Raw genomic sequence first — 19,115 nt, forward strand, 5'->3', positions numbered from 1 at the left:
CACTTTGTCTGTGATGCAGGCTATTGTTCAGCACATTGCATTAAATTCACTTAATTGGATGACTCCATGTCCTTGTGTGTGTGTGTGTGTATGTGTGTGCGTGTGTGAATATGTGTTTGCATGTTTGTGCCTGGCTCTCTGCTTTGATTTGAATTAATTTCAGTGTAATGGACTGTATAGACGCTGACTCCCATTTGGTCTATATTTAAATATATAAAACAAACTCAAGTGTTACACAAACAATGCGTGGAGCCATCTTTGCTCAGGCTTTTTAAAAGCAAGCAAATTCTACCCTCTCTGAAAGCCATTTTGAATGTAAATGTATATATTTGTCACACAATGGAAGAGTCAAACTGTTCCACATCACTCAACAGACGGACGCCATCGTTTCGTGTTGAGCAGGCAGGTTTTCTGAAGAATGTGCTTCAGTCACGTGGAGACAAATGATGGTCATATCTTACAATATGTGAATATAAAGTATACAATCAGGTTTGCTTTTCCCTGAAACATTTGCAGTCCACTATGAATTGCCATTATTAACGTCTGGAGCTGTGTCTAGTGGATAATGGACGGTTGTTCAAGAAGGAAATTGTGCGGCTCTTTCAGGGTTGCATAAGATTTTACATTTCAAACCTGACTGCGGGGCTTTCCACAGAGATTGAATCACTGGTATTGGATCTGAGTTCTCACTGATTGAGGCAGTGTTCAAGAGAATCACTGCTGAGAAAAGATCCTACTTGACCTTGGAAAAAAACAGTTACACCAACACATAACCTCACCATAATGTCCATTTATCAGAATAGCTCTTCTGGAGCTTTCAAGTGCCAACATAGACAAGCAGTCTGCTTTGGAGAATATTCCACGAAATATGAGAAAACTCCATCTGGTGATGAGGATCGCATGCAAGCCAAAATTAAATGTTTAAGATTAAATCATGTTGGTGCAGCCCAATCGCCAGAATAAAGGTTGGCAATGTACGTTTCAACAAACCACAGTGTTGTTTGTCTAAACTTTAAATGTCTTTATCTTGCAACTTGACTTTTATGTAGGTTCCGTTTTCAATTCTGTCCTGTGACAACGCTGTGATTATGCTCTGGTTAGGTTTGGGTACAATAAACCACTTGGTTAGGGCTAGGACAAGATCATGTCAGGGCTTGAACTTTTGGTCGCCTCAAGACAGTTGAGATTGGAGTTGTCCTGAGGTCTCCCTGAAAATATAAGTGTCACTCTTACAGATGTTGAAATGCCATGACATCAGGTTAAAATATCCAGTGGCTTCAAACTTGCAAATGTTGAAACGCACTCTTGAACTGTGGTCACTGGCTTGACTACCTCCTGGCTGACCAGCTGTAACAGCACCACCTTCCCCTCCACCTCCTGATCTGAAAGTCACATAACAAACATGTAATGAGAATGTGATTTTACAGGCTATGTAGAAATAACGTGTAGAAAGGCTGCGTAGAAATGGTATGTAGCCTCTGAGATGTACTGATGTGAATGTATCAGTGGTTTGCAGAAACATAACCTGTGAACCCTGTGATCTGGAGGGATTTGTGCTAGGTGATACAATGGAAAGCTCCACAACAGTTTTAGTTTGTTGCTTGTTTTTCTCTATTTTGTGCACCATGAGGTTTCTGGTTCTGGTTCTGCAAAACAGCCTCACGCATACTTTGTGACTGTTGTACAAGCACACAAAGTGATCATCAGACCTATGACTCCCTGTAGATGAATGCCTCACCATGCAGCCATCTGGCAAACATCTGGGAGATGACTGTGGTGTGAGAGCACCATTTGGCTTTTTCCTGCCATAAACCTGATGCAGGAACGATTGTCAGAACTATGTTATCAGATGTTATTGCTTTGTCAGTTTTCTGCCCACCCCATACCTCAGGTTAAATGTCTTTATGAACTTGTGTTTTCAATGACAACCCTGGTTCAATATTCATCTTTGTACATGTTTCTGTGCTCAGGACTGCATCAAACAGATGTTGATTCTCTCCTGCCGGCACTGCAATTCTCTTGTTGTGTTCTGTTTAACATTTGTTTCTCAGTGAGTGTCCCTGAGCTTTTACTTGCAACCTTTGCCAAAGACAATTGCCCAATAATGCCACACTGAGAACACTTTTGGGGGGTTGCTGCATTGCAATTTTGGCAATGATTACTTAGCCTCTTTGGAACTGGTTTATCTGCTCCATGGTGTTTTGCAAGTCGGCCATGAAGAGCAGACTTCTTGCTAAAACATTACCTCATTCATGAATATTTGTAAATTCTGTCAGGTAGCTTTTTGTCAGCAGTGTTTCAATGGTGTGTTCACCACCAGCAAAAGTGATTTTGACCGCAGGATCATTTATGAGTGTGTATTTGCCTCAGATATCCAAATTACTTGACCGTACATAGCCGTAAACTAGCAAGCAGTGCAACATAGACGCTGTGGATGTCTGTGTGGTTGAATTCAGGTCAACTGTCAATGAATTCAGCACTCACCGGAGACTCTATTTCTCTCTCTTCTTTGTCCCCTCTCCTCTCTGTAACGTTACGTTACGTACTATGTAAAGTGGCATTTCCCCTCCAGCTCCAGTCAGTCAGCAGGCCACAGTACAGCACATAAAAACGCAACAATGGTGGCCGCCTCTGCCAGTCGCTGCTACAGTCAGGTTGATAAATGAGAGTGAAGATGAGAAACTGAGGGGCATTAGCGTCAGTAGCGTTCCACCTTAACTCTCCTCCATGTTAAGTCGCATTCGGAGATCGATACTTCAGGCTGGCTGGACGGCGGCTAGCAGAACAAGCTACTGCTAACGTGAGTTGTTCAAAAACTTTCTTTTTAGAAAACTCCCTGTACACAAACAATGTTCTCAATGCTCATGTTCATGTGTAGTTTCATGTTGTGTCGAGTCTTCTTAGCGTTTTAAAAATAGCGATTTTGATGCTAGCATAAGAGTGCCCTTAGCACTTCCATTGAAAATGAGTTTGACCCAAAAATGAAAATACGGTGAATCTTAAAAGTGCCTCTTTCGTCGTAATTACACTTATATATGAAGGTTTGACTTGGATACATTCACAAAGAAAGCCCAGGCTGCATTTTGACAAGAGTTTCACTTTAAGTTGGTCAAAATGTCATGAAACGACACACGACATGTTCTGATCCGTTTCCTCACCCAGCTTGTTTTCTTTTTTTGTTTTTTTTTTCTTGAATGAGAGCCACAGTTTTAATACTCCTAATATTACACGCAGTTAATCTCTCTCTGTCAGCGGCATGAACAACAAGTCCCCCGGGATCTCCAAGGGAGCCATAAAATGTGATAAACACTAACTAACATGTCAGTTGACAAGACAGCGGTCATGGGAACTCGGTTTGGAGAGCAGCGATTTCCAAACCCTGTGAACCTTCGACGAGTGGCGCGTGGGGGTCTGTCATCGCGGCGAACGGAAAATGTTGTTCTTATCAGAGTGTCGGTGAGCCCCAGGCACTGCAGCATGTGGCGTTTATGTGGATGTGTCACCGCGTTCACTCGGAGCTCAGTGACTAATGAGAAACTCCCCAACTGTTAACATGGCATGCGAACGGATTTCATCAAACGTGATCTGCAACTCCATGCTCTGTCTTTCTTCCCACACTCTCTCCTTCCACACCTTAGTCTCTTTCATTCTCATCCCTCTCTCTCTCTCTCTCTCTCTCTCTCTCTCTCTCTCTCTTTCTTCTGCCATCTAAACAAATTAGAGAGCAAATGAGGAGGGAGGAGTGATATGGGTGATGAGGCATGCCAGAATGTCAACAGATGACAAGGAGCGCAGACGAGGGGGGAGAGAGAGGGAGAGGAAAGGAAAGGAAGGAGAGAGAGAGAAAGAGAGAGAGAGAATGTGATGAAAAGAGAAAAGTATTCCCCCGAAAACCCAGACTTGAAAAGAAATGATTAATGAGGCCAGATGTTCGGCTTCTTTTAGCATGAATCATCGCATTCCCCATGACAAAGCAAAAACTCACCCCCCATTTCCCCAAACATAGACGCAGCAGGCAAATTACTTCCCACTCTGTAGACAATTGAGACAAATCCGGCACTTCTCTGGCTTGAGCTACTCTCCCTTCTCCAGGTCAGGACAGTAAATCGACTAAATGTTTCAGGCTTTTGTTTCACGCCGACATCGCTGTATTCCGATCCATACCTCCCTGACAAAAAAAAGCGCCTCCTAAATAGACACACTTCAGAGTGAAGCACTCTTCGGGGCGTTGCTTGTTTGGCCCGAGCGAGCTTATTATGGCATCTGGGCAATCAAATGTGCAAGAAGCTGCGGTGCCCCGGCCGTGATGCGAGAACACAACAGATCCTTCGGAGGCACGTTTAGCAGCCGCGGAGAGCCCTCGCATCCTTTAAGAAGATCAACGCAGCCCAGCTTGTGTGCCAGGCATGTCAGCCTGGCATCCCTGATTGATTGAACATGTCACAGCAACATTTTTTAAAAAAGCTGAGTGGAATGAGATAAAACACAGGAAAGGAAATCGTTTTTATTTTTTTTTCTTTGAGTAAGTTTGTAAAAATTAATATATGGCTGCATTTGACACGCAACATATGTACGCATATGTACGTGCGGGGGAAGGAGAGGAAAAAGCGTTCTCATTCGTCCTGATCCGCTTCTTTATAAATCAGTGTCCACCGTCAATGCCTGTTCCCATTTCCCTGTCACTGAACCCAAGGGTAAACCCACCGGGATGTCAACCGCTTGGTTTGTGGCCCGCTGCTGTTTTGAAACAGTTGGTCTCTGTAGTTTAGCGTAGCTTAGCATAAAGACTGGAAGTTCAAAATGCAAAAATATGTCGATCCAACAGGATTTTAACTGTCATTTAAAAGTAATACATTTATGTTATTGTCTCTCTAGTGATTACACAAGTAACTGATTACACAAATTTGTGTTACTTTGACCACGAAGTAAGGGGTCTCCTAACTTCACGGCACTAAAGAATTTTTAAATCAGATCCAGAAAAATCCAGCCTCTTTCGCTTCGGCTTGCTCGAACACTTGTCCTCAGCATGTTTCATATTATGATCAGGTAAAACAAACAATATACTGTGAATAAACGAGTCAGCTGTAGAAAGGATTCCAGTCTGTGGGCTTGGCTCGGGATAAGGATGCTGACAGAGACATGAGGTTGCATCGATGGCAAAAAGTGACCCAAGATATCATGAGGAGGAGGCATCAGGAGACATTCATCTTATAACCGGCAAAAGAAGGAGATTTTTTTGTGTTCCCTTGTAAGACTCCGGCTCGTCTGTTCGGACCGGTTGGTTTTAGACGTTGCATCGGCTCTGCGGTCTTCAGAGGACGTGTATTGCTAATAACCCGCGAGTAAAAAATGGGTCAGCCATAAAGCATCGGCTGAAAAACAGTGGTTAACTTCTCCTGTCAGAGCGCTCGTCTCAAATCCTAAGTGGAGCTCCGCCGCTCCGACGCAAACCTCCAGCAGCAATAAAACATAAGAAGACGCAGCGCACATCGCCAGAAGGCAGCCGAGCCTCAGTCGTCTCTGAGACTTAGCGCTGAGCTCCTGCCAACAGCGGAGGCCATCCATAATTAACCCTGCACTGTCAAGTCAAGGCAGCAGTCATAACATGTCCTCGCATGTCATTCTAACCTTTTTCCCCTGCATCATTTTTTTTCGCCACCGTCGACTCATCACCCAGATCTGTCGCTTCCCTGCGCGAGGACTGCTGCTAGAGAGGGCGAGGGGGGGAAAAAAGGCTTTGATCCGCTGCGTTTCCTCCACAGTGTCGCTCTCAAAGGCTTTTGGACGGCAAATGATACTTGGAACAGAGGGAGGAAAATGTGTTTCTCATTTGCTTTTGTTGAGGGTGATTTATTCCCTGTTAGTCAGGAGTGATTGAGCTATTTGGCTACGGGGTAATCATTGCTATCAACATCTGTTCTCGGCAACAACAACAACAACAAAAAAACAAGCGTATTGTGTCATTTTTTTCTGCTTCCTTCTCTTTATTCCTCCACCATCTCTCTAAATCTTCATAAATCACTGTCTGGGTAAAGATTTCATTAATTCTGGAGTTGGGCGGGGGGGATATTGGCAATCAAAATGTGTGAATCAAAGCCGAGACAGTGCGGAGGTAGAGGCAGCGCAATTGACTGAGTCAAAGGGTCAAAGAGGCTAAGTCAGAGAGAAAGAAAGAACAAGCACGGGAGACAGTGATTAAAAAGTGAAAGAGGGAGATTGATTTGCGTAGCTTTGACTAGAAAACCGAAAAAAAAGGGCCAATCAAATGTGTGTGGGGAAGGAAAATGGGAGAATTGTAAGAGCAAACTAGCTGAATAGACGGGTGGAAGCCGTGCGGAAACAGAAACGAAGAAAATGACGGATGACGGGATTTTAAATATCGATTTTAAACTGAAAACTGCAATGTGGAGGAACAAAGTGGGAAACAAGAGGAAAGAAATCACAGCGAAGGAATTAAAAAAGTGTGGCTGAAGGGAGGATAATACCCATCTGTCGGTCAGCGCGTCCAGACTCAAATATCACCACAACCACTGGATAGACTGCCAAGAATATGGTACACTTTGCTGATCTCTGGACTTTTATGAGTCTGACATTAGTGGATTTTAAGTGACAAAAGAAAAACAATATTGGATGGATCAGGATGAATTGTAGTAACTCTGATGACCCCTGATATCAATATCAAACAAAAACATGCAAATAGTTGTAATGTCATTCATTTATTAAGTTATATTTGAGCTCACCGTGGACCAAAACAGATGGACTCAGTCACGCCGTCATAATTTAGTCTATGAAAACATCCATGGACTGATTTTATCATCGAGAGCCATCATCAGATGAGATCAAATGTTCTGTTTGTCCACTACTGACAAAATATCCCCAAAACTGTACTTTGTGTTTAGAGAATATTTAGCAAACACTAGCATGCTAATATTCTTAACTTAGACAGTGAATGTGGTAAACATTATACCTGCTAAACATCAGCATGTTAGCTTGACCGTAGATATCCACTGGTATCGCGCTGTTGGTGTTAATTTGTGTTAATCTCAATCACAATGTTGTGATGTCATGGCAGCTTTGCAGCTTTGGCAAGGTTAAACAATGTTAGTTTGCGAGCACAGAAAAACATGCTGCTCCCGTAAAAATAACAGCGTAGCACCGCGGGTACACTTGCCTCATGGTAACTTGGTTGCTCCTCTCTATCCTGATGCTGACATGTCTGAGCTACTGCCAGTGTTCTTGCCTCCTCTGTCAAGCTGTGCCGTTTGGCCTGCAAAGGTCTCGGGCAGGGAAGAAGAAGAAGAAGCTTGCAAGTTTGGTTCTCTGGCCCAGATGGAAGTCAGACAGCATGCATCATCCACAAAAGGCCATTTGGTCATCGTCTTCTTCTTTTTCTTCTTCTTCTACTTGTTTTGCACTTTAATATAAATCCACTGACAGTCAGAGGACATCAGTTGAGGAGGATCTTATTTACCTCTGAGAAACAGCTTGTTTAATCAGTTATGGAAACGGTAAATATTGCAAAGTTTGTATTACTGCCTCATTAATATTGTAAATATTAAAATTCTCCTCCAAAGCTACTTAAAGCTCCTTTTAAAAGCAGCTGAAAACCAAATTTTGAATAACAACATGTGACGGTTTTTCAAGAAAACCACATATAGAACAAGTAACATGACTAGATGTCAATGAGATGATTTGAATTTCTTCTCCTCAAACAGAACTTTGGAAGCTCACAGCACCACCTGTGCAGCCCTCAAACAGCCCCGAGAATGGCTTTTTTGGACGCGCTCGGGCTGCAGGTAGACGAACAGAACCACCGCTTGTGCACAGCTATCTCGTAATCCTCGTGCCAAGAAATGTACTCTCGATACCGAATACCCAGCAGCCAGCACCACGGACGTGGCGTGGACAGAGGTCGATACAGTGAGAAGTGGGTTAGAGTTCAAAGGGCCGTGGAGAGCAGGCCGCGCTCTGATCTTTGGCAGGGGGAGTTAAAACATTAACATTCACCCTGCACAGCACGGATTCACCCCTGCGTCTCCTCAAAGACAGGGAGGAAGCTCATATAGTATGCAAGGGGGGGAGATACATAGGGTACGTGCAGCTTATATGTATTTGTAAATATGTGCGTGTGTTAACTGAGAGCAGTTCATATCTGTATGACAACATGCCGGATATATGAAGACAGATGATGGAAGGATAAGAGTCAGCCCATATATAGTGTATATAGTCCACAGCTTCAGCTCCGGCTCCATCAGTGGGATTACACGAGTCCATTTATCATTCCATATGAGTGTGGCTTGCATGGGTAATTGTAAATTAAGTGGATTACTGTGCAGTATAGTCCCTGAGGGATTTAGAGAATCTCCGAATGGATGCAAAATCCTATTGCGCCGTAGCCGGCAGGTCCCTCAGCAGCATCAGCACTTTTCTGAAGCAATGATACCGGCAGAGGCTCCTTTGACTGATCCTGATTTAATCTCAGCACGATAGATTTAATGATACTGACACTCATTATGTTCCCGCTCCCCGACGTTTTCCAGTGGTTGGTGCGTTCGGCCGCCATAAGTGTGCTTAAGAGGAGAGAGGTGTTTCATGGAGACGCCTGGTTCACCCTTTCACAAGCACGGATATGTTCATTCTGTTCAGGCAGGACAGAGTTTTTGTCTTCAGCACTATGATGCCGGCAGTGGACAGATGTTTGTGAGCCATTTTTAACCACTTAAGTTGAAGCACCGTATCCAAATCTCCAGGTGGCGAATCCTGAAAGCCTCGCAAACACTTCCGTTTTAATTTTACTTCGGCCAAAGAGGTTATGTTTTCACCCAGATGTCCACAAAACCTGGAAGCAGGATGTACCAAATACCCAGTCTCCTCTGATTGGTCAGCTCTCACATGCCTGACCCAGCACCGCTAACAACAACAACAACAACAAGAGCAGCTCCGCTAAATCAATTCCTGCGTGCCAAACATGATGCTGGGCATAAAATTGTGCAAATGTGTGACACAGTGATGTCACAGAGTCACAGAATAAAAGGCAAGACTACTGACGAGGCGTTTCAGGAGCTGCGTTTTCTGCAGGCGAGAGGAGCTTCTGTTGGTGCAGACGCTCCCCTTTAATGATTATTCCTGAATCGCTTTTCATTCCGTTGATGTACGGTGTCCACTACAACAGACATTTATGCAACTCCTTCCACGGTTTTTCACTTCTTTAAGAGAAGAAAACAATAACAAAAAAAATGTACTTTGTGATTGAATAATTCCCTCCTGAAAGGGTTAATCACAAAGTTTCATGAGGTGGGTGAGAGGACAGAGTGTATGTAGAGTTGCTCTTTCAGGGCTTTGCGTAAGACGAGACTACAAGACACACTTCTTTTCCCTCCTGGCTTCAGTGGCCTTACACCATCCAAATCCCCCTCAAATCAAAATCCACCTCGAATGAATTGCGGTGGATTACAAATGAGGAAGCAGTGGCAGGGATTTCTTTTTTTAATGAGGACAAAAACCTATCACCACATCTAACCTGTAACGCTTCATTTGCCGCTGCCTGCCAGCCGGCGCTTCCCAGTAGATTTCCGGGGTTGAAAATTGTGGAGTTTCAGTGCCGTTCGCTCTGGGCCCTGGCAACAAACGATGGCCTCCCTCCCACACCACCGAACATTTAAACCCAGCTCAGTTTGCCCAAAGCAATCTCAGCTCAGGAGTCGAAAGGTCACTTTAAATAAATAAAGAATGGGGAGATCACTAGGCATCCCACACACAGAGCGAGCAGCACTTTGAAAGGATAGCCAAGGCTACACCATTTAGCATTCAGTAGCCTGAAGCGATCCATGAGGCTGCCGGTCTGAGAACAGAAAGTCCAAGTCCAGATTGACTCCCACTCACTTGCCATGGCTACATCAGTCACATTGCTCTTTTTAGCTAAACTTCTGGGCCTGTTTGTCATCGCACCGTTTGTTGTTGTCAGCTTTGAGAAGAGACAACTACACGGAATTAATTCATCACCTCAGGTCAAGGCCCCGGCCATCGTTTTGACCGGCATTTCATTACAGTATGTTTTCAATTGTGTCCCTCTCTCAACTCCTCACCTCTCAAGAGTTTGCAGGGATTAGCACTGGGAGACAGCAATGCAGGTGACAAGACAAAAAAAAATGGCCATGAATACTTGAAAACTGTCATCTTGTTTTGCTGATTTTTTTTTCTAAATAAAAGCAGCAAAGGGAGAGCAACACTCCCTGTGAGACAGTGCAGGTGAGATAACACAACACATCAGAGGAACTCTATTTTCAGGTTTTTTAGGAGGAACTTCACAAGCCTTTAAAAAGAGTAAACTCAATTGGATTTGTGGACCACAAGTCTCGAGTGCGTACACAAGCCAGGTGCACGGACCCAAACACACACCCTGAGATACAGTATTTTTTGGCCAACTCACACACACACACTCTTTGTCGTTGCAGGAGCCCGGCTCGTTACATCATCCACAGGGAAGTTTATCAGCGGCTGATCAGCAGCAGCCTGAAGACTCTCAAAGGCTGTTTTGTCTTCCTCTCTCCTGAAACTCCCTGAACCCACAGATTACCTTGCAGCCATGGGTATTTGTTTACCATGGCCTGAATTTGCAAGTCTTTATCGTGGCTGCCTGCCATCACTGAGGGGAAGTGCTTAACACATGCTCATATCAGCGCCAGGAGAACTAAAGTAGGTCCACGGGTAATACAGATCTTTGGTTTAACATCTATTCGGCTTGAACACTCAGTCAGGACATAGAACAGTTACACTTGTTGTGTTTTCCGATACCGGTTGTGGTTTTATCTTTTAACCTGTCGGCAGAAATGGAAAATAACATTCATATTTATGATTTAATTTGTGTATAATCACCTGAAACTAACTGCGGACTGTGAGTTAAGTACTTTAAAATGTGCTTTTTATATCGACAGAGGGAGCAGGTGCATCACGGTGCACCGCCAATGTTTCTACAAACTGAACGCTGGCTGTGGAGAAGGTGAGGTGGAGAGGGGTGAGACGAGGGGCGTTCGGTTGGTTGCAATCTACAGCTACACCACTAGATGCCACTAAATCATACGTACTGGATCTATGAATGGCAAATCGAATGTCAGTGCCAACACACAGAGGCTCATCAACGCTAACTGACAGGCATGGAATGTAATGTAAGGTAGTACATTTACGGTACAGTACTTTGAGGTTCTTGTACTTCACTTGAATATTCCAATTTTCTTTCTACTTTCTACTTTCACTTCACTGCAAGTATTTGACTTTAGTTAGAAGTTGCTTTGCAGATTTCATGCTGCATCAGACCCATAATACACTTTAATACCATGATGTACTTTTAATACTAAAACTTGATGTTTTGCCAAAAAATTACTTGTGATACATTTTGCTACATTTAATATCAGATTTTTACTCAAGTACTCTTAATGGGGGTGACTTTTAGTTATGTTTTACAACACTGCCGATGGGTAAAGTGAGGCCCGTTCATCATTAAAAGACCCAGTTCTGACATGTGAAAGAAATGCCTCCTTTAGATTTCACATAAAGGCCCGACAAGCTGTTTTGCCTCATTGAAACTAATTGAAACCTTTGGGATGGCTGCACTACAGAATTACTTCTTTTTTTTTTTTTTTTCATTAAGTTGCAGCTTTATTTCCACAACACAGGAAGCTGGAGACGACACAACTCCTCGTTCTGTTTATGAAAACACAAACAAAACATTTGCATGTTACTGTGTCTGAAAATAAATACGGTTGAAAAGAATACTGATCATACATTTTTTTTGGGGGGTGTTGTGTTGTGTTGCACAAGTCGAGCGAGGATGTCTGGCCGTCGTCTCTGTTCTTAGGAGGAAAAACAACTTAGGAAAACCAGTTTTGAATCTTTTTTAGTGGATAACAGAGAGAATGTATTTTTCATCCTGACGGTTTGAAGAGTCCTCGAGGAATCCGGAAATATCTTCAAAAACAGCGGTAAGTGCTGTTAGAGGACCAGCTCGGTTTTTCAAAGCCACAAAACATAACATTTAATTGAATGCTTAGCTCTGTGACTCAAATGCAAAGGCAATACATGAGAGCAGCAATCTGGGGCATTATTGTAATTATTCAATCTTGCTAGTTCTTTATGTATTTCAACTCCTAACTCTTCATTTTGGCCCTGGGAGATATTTGGTTTGGTAACTATAAGTACCACAACATTAACGTGCTGCTGTGTGTAACAGAAAACAAATCCTCACACACTACTTTTTTCCTTCTGTGTCAAAAATTTGTCATTTCCTGGATTTTTCCGCCTCCACAAGTGGGGCAATTTCCTGCTCACTCCCATCCTGACACCAGGATTTAATTAGTGCAGAAAAGGGAGGATCTCCTCTATATATCAAACCCGACTGTTTGATTCCTGGCAGATTAAAAGGGGGTGTTTTACATAACAATCTCACTCGGTCCAGCTTTTTAAGGTTTCACAGCTGGCTGGGATTTCTCATCCTCTCACAACTCAGACCTGCTACACTCCTGTGAAGAGAGAGAGAGAGAGAGAGACCAAAGTGTGATTGAAGAGGGGAATTTTTCTGGGGTGGAAATATTAGAAGTGTACACAAGGAAGGATGAAGGAGTGGAGAGAGGCGAAGCTCACTGGAATGACTCCCAGTCTCCGCCGCCGTCATGGGGAGACCACACAGCGCCAGAATGTTCCAAAACAGCTGGTTTATTGAGGATAAACCGGGGGTATATGGTGCCTTTGATGGTGCGGCAGTTAAACACTGCAGTCTCCGCCCGAGCTCTTCTCTCTTCCTCACCTGCAATCAAGACAAATGCTTAATGATGTGAACAACACCGCAATACATTAAACAGACACGGGCATTTTTCAAGAGAACAGCTCTATTCAGATTACACCATCTTCTCTGGTTAACACAATTCTGGTTTCAAGTGTCATTTAGCATCCAGACATTAGTCCCATTAGAGTTGCAAGCAATTAAGAGCAAGGTCCCTCAGGCATAAACAAAAGCAAGATTCTCTAAGGAGATGTAATGGCGGTAGCTCTGCCAGTTGTGTGGCCTTTCCATCAGGGTTCAGAGTTACAAAGAAACTTTGGAGGAATAAAGGACTAGCAGAGCCTGTTGTAGAGTGTAGAAATGGCAGTAGCACTTCTTTTTACAGGTCCACAAATGTCCTGATATGTAGGTTGTTAATGCTGAGCAACAAAAATGAAAATATCTCACAAATTACCCCAAAGTTACTACATTATTTGCCTAAAATTTCATTGAAATGAACCCCAACGATATCTAAAATCAAATTCTCGTGTTTTTCAATGAGCTGTTCATAAATCGCTGGTGATTTCCTTAATTCATTTCCAGGAAACTTCCAACTGTTCCTGTCTGACTTCCTGTCAGCAGACTACTAAGCTGAGGTGAGTTTGTTGCAGCTCAATTAGATTCTGTCCAACTTTTGCAGGTCGGGTTGGGTTGGTGCACGCTGACAGTGCTGCCAAACAGCCGACCACAGGTTGAGTCACACCACTGGATGTTTTTAAGGACACCTGGTGGTGTTTCCAGATGTTTTTTGTGCCAACCAAAATGTACTTTTCTTCACGGGAAGCTGGACCATCGCCATCCGTGATCATTTTGACCAAAACATGTATTTTAAGCCAAACCATGACATTCACCCACTTAAAGATGCAACAACAGGAAGGTCGCTTCAGCTTCTGTCCAACTTAGGAGCAATTTTCCTAAATGTCATTTTTTCAAAGGTTAGTCCCCATAAATTGCTAATTACGGACAAACAACTTGATAATAATGTCTTCACATCACCCAAGTTAAATGTCAGTCTTTCTATATTTTGAGTCAGCAATGTTAATAAGTGTATTTCAGTTCATAGCCTGCAGAAGTTGGGGAGGAAGTTGGACAGAAATTAGTTGGAGGTTAAGCTGCAACAACTCACTTTAGTTTAGAGTCCTTCTGAGAGGACGTGGACAGAAACTAGTCAAATAAGCGTAAGCGGTAACAACTCACTTCTGTTTATGGGCCTGCTGAGGGGAAGTCAGACAGATACTCGTAGGAAGTTAAAAGGCCATGTTCGGCAGAAGTTAAGCAGAAACCAGTTGAAAGTTTCCTGGAAATCGTTGTCTAGTCATCTAATTACCAAATATTTATAACAGTTTGTTGGAAGATAGCAGAATGTTGTTATGAAATAATGTTGGGGTGATTATTGTTGCAGTTTGGGAGAAAATGTAGGGATTTTCTTACAGTCAACAAAACTTTCCTATACACACTGCTTAGCTGTGGATTAAGTGCGATAGCCACAAAGACAGGAGCAGCCCTCTGGAACAGCACCCAGGCCTCTTCATCACCAGCATACTCCGACGATGAGTGCCGGCCAACCGCAGGATCCTGGCCTGTCTCCCAGCCAGCCCTGCTAATTAGTCCCCCCTCTTCTGAGCTAATTGGCCGATAAAAAATGAGGATGGCCTCTTCACCCAGCCCGAGTGTTGTGCCACCAAATGGCAGTGGGGAGGATTATGCAGGCTTATGAGGCATGGTGACATTCAGCGAGAACCACTCCTCTGCTATTAATTTCCTTGTCAAGCGGGTGGCCTCTGCTGTGTCACTTTGGTTTGTTGGCGGATACGGGAAAACTTTAGTCCAGGAGTTGACTTCCGACGACTTACTCTCATTAAATTCCTCCATATCTTAACCATTTCACAACACTTTTTTTCGGAGCGTGTGAACAAGGAGGACGTGAGCTCGAGCGGATGCTGAGTGCTGTGGGCGATATCAGGGCTTATCTTACTTTTGTGGCTTTTATTTGCACTGTGAGGACTGTGAGCGAGCGACTCTGCATCTCCAAGAACAACTTTCTGTCAGAATGCAAATCAGATGGGCCGTCGATGCAAAATAAAATGAAACATCTCCGATCAGGCGTCTTGGTGGTCTGGTGGTTTAGACGCAATACCATGTGACCGCAGCAATGCTGGTTTGATGCCCGCTGTTGAACCTCAGCTGTATATCATCTCTCTCTCTCTCTGTCTCTTCACTTCCTGTCTGTCTTTACAGCTGTCCACAAGAAGGAAAACACTCAGTATGTTAGTGTAAGACACTAAGCTCTGAAAAACACCAGAAGTTAAGACTGTCAAATAAAAGAAAGACCAGAAAACATCATAGTTAATAATTCAAATAAATGAATAAATAACATTCTTTGATGTTGTGCTACCTGTGAGCGGAAAATGAAAGTAAAGTCATTATTATACCGTGACTTTTGTGGGTTCTCAGAAAGAAAGAAAGAAAGAAAGAAGAGGAAAATAAGATCCTCCAAACACTGTTTGAAGCTAGAAATGTGGCAGGGTCCGCCACATATAAACAAAGTAAAGAACAGTATGAAGTTGTGTACACAACTACATGGTGCCCCTTTAACGCTCAAATAAATGTTTTAGGGTTATTTTATTGCTTGTACATCTTATTTTTACTTGAACTTGTTTCTTATTGTCTTATCTGTTTATATATTAAAATCCCTCTGTGGTGTGATACCTCTGCTCCAGAGGGAACATCAATTTCTCTTCTGGGATCGATAAAGTATTTGTATTGTGATTATCTAACCATAGCGCAACAACTAATAAACAACTAAAGTGTCTTATGGCTAAAATAAACTAGTCTATCTATCGTCCTTTCTTTCTTACTGCCTCCCACGGATTGCCATAATAATAACTTTGACTATTAACCTTGAATATATATACACACACACACATATATACATACATAAATACACATGTATATATATATGTGTGTGTATTATTATAGTTTGGCTTATCTGTTATGTATCATGTTATCTTATCTTCCTGGGGGTCCTGTTTAAAGCACTTTGTAAACTGTTTGTAAAGGTGTTCTACAAATGAAGTTATTGATGTTATTATGATTAAAATGATTATTAATATTATATAAAACCCGCCGTGTTCTGTGTGTGTGTGTGTGATAGACTGAGCTCTGATGTGACTGATCCTCTGAACACTATGAGGATGTAACCTCTGAGCCCCTCTCTGTTGCCGCTCTGCTCTCTGGCTCGTCTCCACGCCGCTTCCATCGGGCTCACAATTAGATAATTTGCACATGCGGAGGACTCCGGTTATGAATGGGTGCATTCCCCCGAAGTCCCGCCTCTTCCGCTCCCGCACGCGGACCAATCAGCGGCGCCGATGCGCATCGGTGGGACGTCACGTCAGCTGCCGTCGTGTCGGGATTGGAATGTTACCGACTAACAATCGGAACAACTGAGCAGTCGGTAATTGGACACTCGGATCAAGGAATCCCGTCTTTCTGAACATTTTCTCAGCTACGTACCGGGCGGCGAGGTGAGCTGCTCGTCCGCCTCGTGTCGACCGGAGAACTTCGCCCGCTGCGGGGCTCCCGCCGACCGGGCTGTGATTCTATATCGGCGCGTACGAGAGAGAGAGAGGGGGAATGAAGGGAGGTTGTGATAAATAAGAAGAGAAATGCAGGGATTCGTCAGGTTACAGTTGCACCGCTGAGCCCGAGCTGCTCCTGCGCTACGACGCTTCCCCGGGCTGCTTCTTTTTATTTTTAATTTTTTTTATTTTCTCCGGCTTCTGCTCACACGGGACCATGGAGGGATAGAAAAGACACGGGGAATAAGACGCATTCAGCCGGCGGCGCTTCTTCTTCTTCTTTTTTTTTTTTTTTCTTCTTTTTTGGATTCCGAGCGGCGGCCACACCGACGGGGCTTCTCCTCTCCTGGTCGATGTGTTGCCGAGTTGAACATCCATAAAAACCGGGGCATACCTTTCCGTCTGGGAGAGCCTCGGGGACCCCTGCCGCTGTTCAGCCGGGGGGGAGAGAGAGTTCCCAGACGGCTGTCGGACAGTTTTTTTTTCTTCTTCTTCTTTTCTTCTTTTACCATTTGAATAGCCCCATGCAGCCAGTCTGAATGAGGCTGTGGAGACGCGCAGAAGAAGAAGAAGAAGAAGAGGAAGAAGAAGAAGAGGGAGTAGAAGGAGAAGAGAGTCGCTGCATGTGATTTGTGTCCAAGAAGAAGAAGAAGAAGAAAGAAGGTCCGGCCAGCACACGGATCTGTAAGCGATATGGTGAAACAAGTCCACAGAAGAGGGAGAACGGGACACTACTTGTAAAATCGCCCACATGCACTGGATCACTTGCTGGATTTGGGAACCGAATACGCAGAAGGGGGGTTGGGGATCCTTGGAGGCTGCCGGAGGATGGAGCGGTGTAGCCGGGGTTGGTGAGAGCCTGACTTCGGGCCACTTTACATTTCTTCTTCCCAAACAACGCGCCCCCGCTCCCCGGACACATGCAGGCCAAAAAACGCTACCTGATCCTGCTCTCCGCCGGTGCGTGCCTGGTGCTTCTCTTCTACCTCGGAGGGGTGCAACTTCCAGCGGCGAGCAGGAGCCGGCATGACCGCAGCCGGAACGGGTACCGGCCCGACCAGCCCTGGCCCCACTTCTCGGACCCGTTACACCTCTTCCTGCCGTGGGACGAGACGGACACCGAGGAGTACAACCTGCACATCTCTCCGAGGCAGAAGAGGGACGTCAACACGAGTGTTTACAAAGGCAAGCGGTGCCGCATGGACTCCTGCTTCGACTTCTCCCTGTGCCACAGGAACGGATTCAAAGTTTACGTGTACCCGCAGCAGAAGGGGGAGAAGATCTCGGAGAGCTACCAGAATATTTTATCGACCATCGAGGGCTCCAGGTTTTACACCTCGGACCCCGGACAGGCATGTCTGTTCGTCCTGAGCTTGGACACCCTGGACCGGGACCAGCTGTCCCCGCAGTACGTCCACAACCTGAAGACCAAGGTCCAGAACCTGCCCCTGTGGAACGACGGCAGGAACCACCTCATATTTAACTTGTACTCGGGGACGTGGCCGGACTACACGGAAGACCTGGGCTTCGACATCGGCCAGGCCATGTTGGCCAAAGCCAGCATCAGCACCGAGAACTTCAGGCGCAACTTCGACGTGTCCATCCCGCTGTTCTCCAAGGAGCACCCGCGGACCGGCGGGGAGAGGGGCTACCTCAAGTACAACTCCATCCCGCCGTTCCGCAAGTACATGCTGGTGTTCAAGGGGAAGCGCTACCTGACGGGTATCGGCTCGGACACCAGGAATGCCTTACACCACGTCCACAACGCGGAGGACGTGGTGCTGCTCACCACCTGCAAGCACGGCAAGGACTGGCAGAAGCACAAGGACGCGCGCTGTGACAAGGACAACGCGGAGTATGACAAGTAAGTTTTTTTGGGGGGGAAGTTGTCTCTGTTCGGGTTTGTGTGTGTGTGTGTGTGAGTGTGTGTGTGTGTTTTACGCGCCACTGAGCTGCTGTCACCTTCGTCCAGACGCAGAGCAGCATCCCTTCAGAATGGAAGTTTATCCCCCTCCACTGTTCTAAGCCAGGCTTATAAATCACAGCCAGAACTGAAACTGGTTAACTAATAAAGGGTTATGAGTGTTGTAAAGATCCCCCCAACCGCAGGTCATAGTTAACCAACCTTTTTATGTCCCCCTCTACATGGCTGCAGTCAGTCTATTAGCTCCCTGGACACCCCCCTCCTCCCCTCCTCTCTTCTCCTATGAAGGAATTCACCCTCCCCTCCTCCACCTTCCAAGCCACCCCCCCACCACCACCACAGCAGCCTATATACCAGGATATGCATGGACATGTTTGATTTGCACCCTGTACTTAGTGCAAATTAAGTGAAAGTCGACTGTGAGAGGAGTTTTTTTTTTCTTTTTTTCTGAGTGCTACAGTGACCTTGTAATGACAGCAGCTTTGCTCCCCTCCCTCGCTCCCATTAAAGGAGCATGCAGTGTAGTTTTACACGCGTAACAAGTACGGTCGACTTACGAGGCGATTAACTGCGAATAAATCAGTCATAATGGGTTAATTATCACCTTTTCGTTTCCAGGAGTTGGTGCCATCTTTTTCCCCACTTAGCCCCCCGGGGACGGTTGATTGCCTCTAATTTTGGAGGTCTCCCGTTTTGTCAAGGTGGTAATTAATGATTCCCCTCCCCTTTGGGAATCGACAGCTGCACCTGAGCGCTTGGTATGTTTTGATATAGAGGGGGGGGGGTTGGTGTCTGG

General features: G+C 44.8%; 1 protein-coding gene and 2 long non-coding RNA genes across 3 annotated transcripts in view; 2 read left to right on the forward strand and 1 right to left on the reverse strand.

The window, feature by feature from the left end:
- The first annotated feature begins 2,609 nt into the window (after positions 1 to 2,609).
- Positions 2,610 to 11,247, forward strand: LOC119016452. The gene is made up of 3 exons (XR_005074165.1): positions 2,610 to 2,800; positions 10,455 to 10,695; positions 10,935 to 11,247. It is a non-coding gene; the product is annotated as an uncharacterized LOC119016452 (long non-coding RNA).
- Positions 11,248 to 11,386: 139 nt separating this feature from the next.
- On the reverse strand, positions 11,387 to 16,443 carry LOC119016451. The gene is made up of 3 exons (XR_005074164.1): positions 16,331 to 16,443; positions 12,637 to 12,799; positions 11,387 to 12,515 (listed from the first exon to the last, which is right to left on the reverse strand). It is a non-coding gene; the product is annotated as an uncharacterized LOC119016451 (long non-coding RNA).
- Positions 16,090 to 19,115, forward strand: part of ext1b (exostosin glycosyltransferase 1b) — a 123,039-nt gene continuing 120,013 nt past the window's right edge. The window contains exon 1 of the mRNA XM_037092249.1: positions 16,090 to 18,259. Within this exon, the coding sequence (XP_036948144.1) occupies positions 17,316 to 18,259 (944 nt within the window). The 5' untranslated portion in view covers positions 16,090 to 17,315. The remainder of the gene's footprint in view (positions 18,260 to 19,115) is intronic.

The sequence above is a fragment of the Acanthopagrus latus genome, chromosome 3, assembly GCF_904848185.1.
Source record: "Acanthopagrus latus isolate v.2019 chromosome 3, fAcaLat1.1, whole genome shotgun sequence".
Lineage (NCBI taxonomy): Eukaryota > Metazoa > Chordata > Actinopteri > Spariformes > Sparidae > Acanthopagrus > Acanthopagrus latus.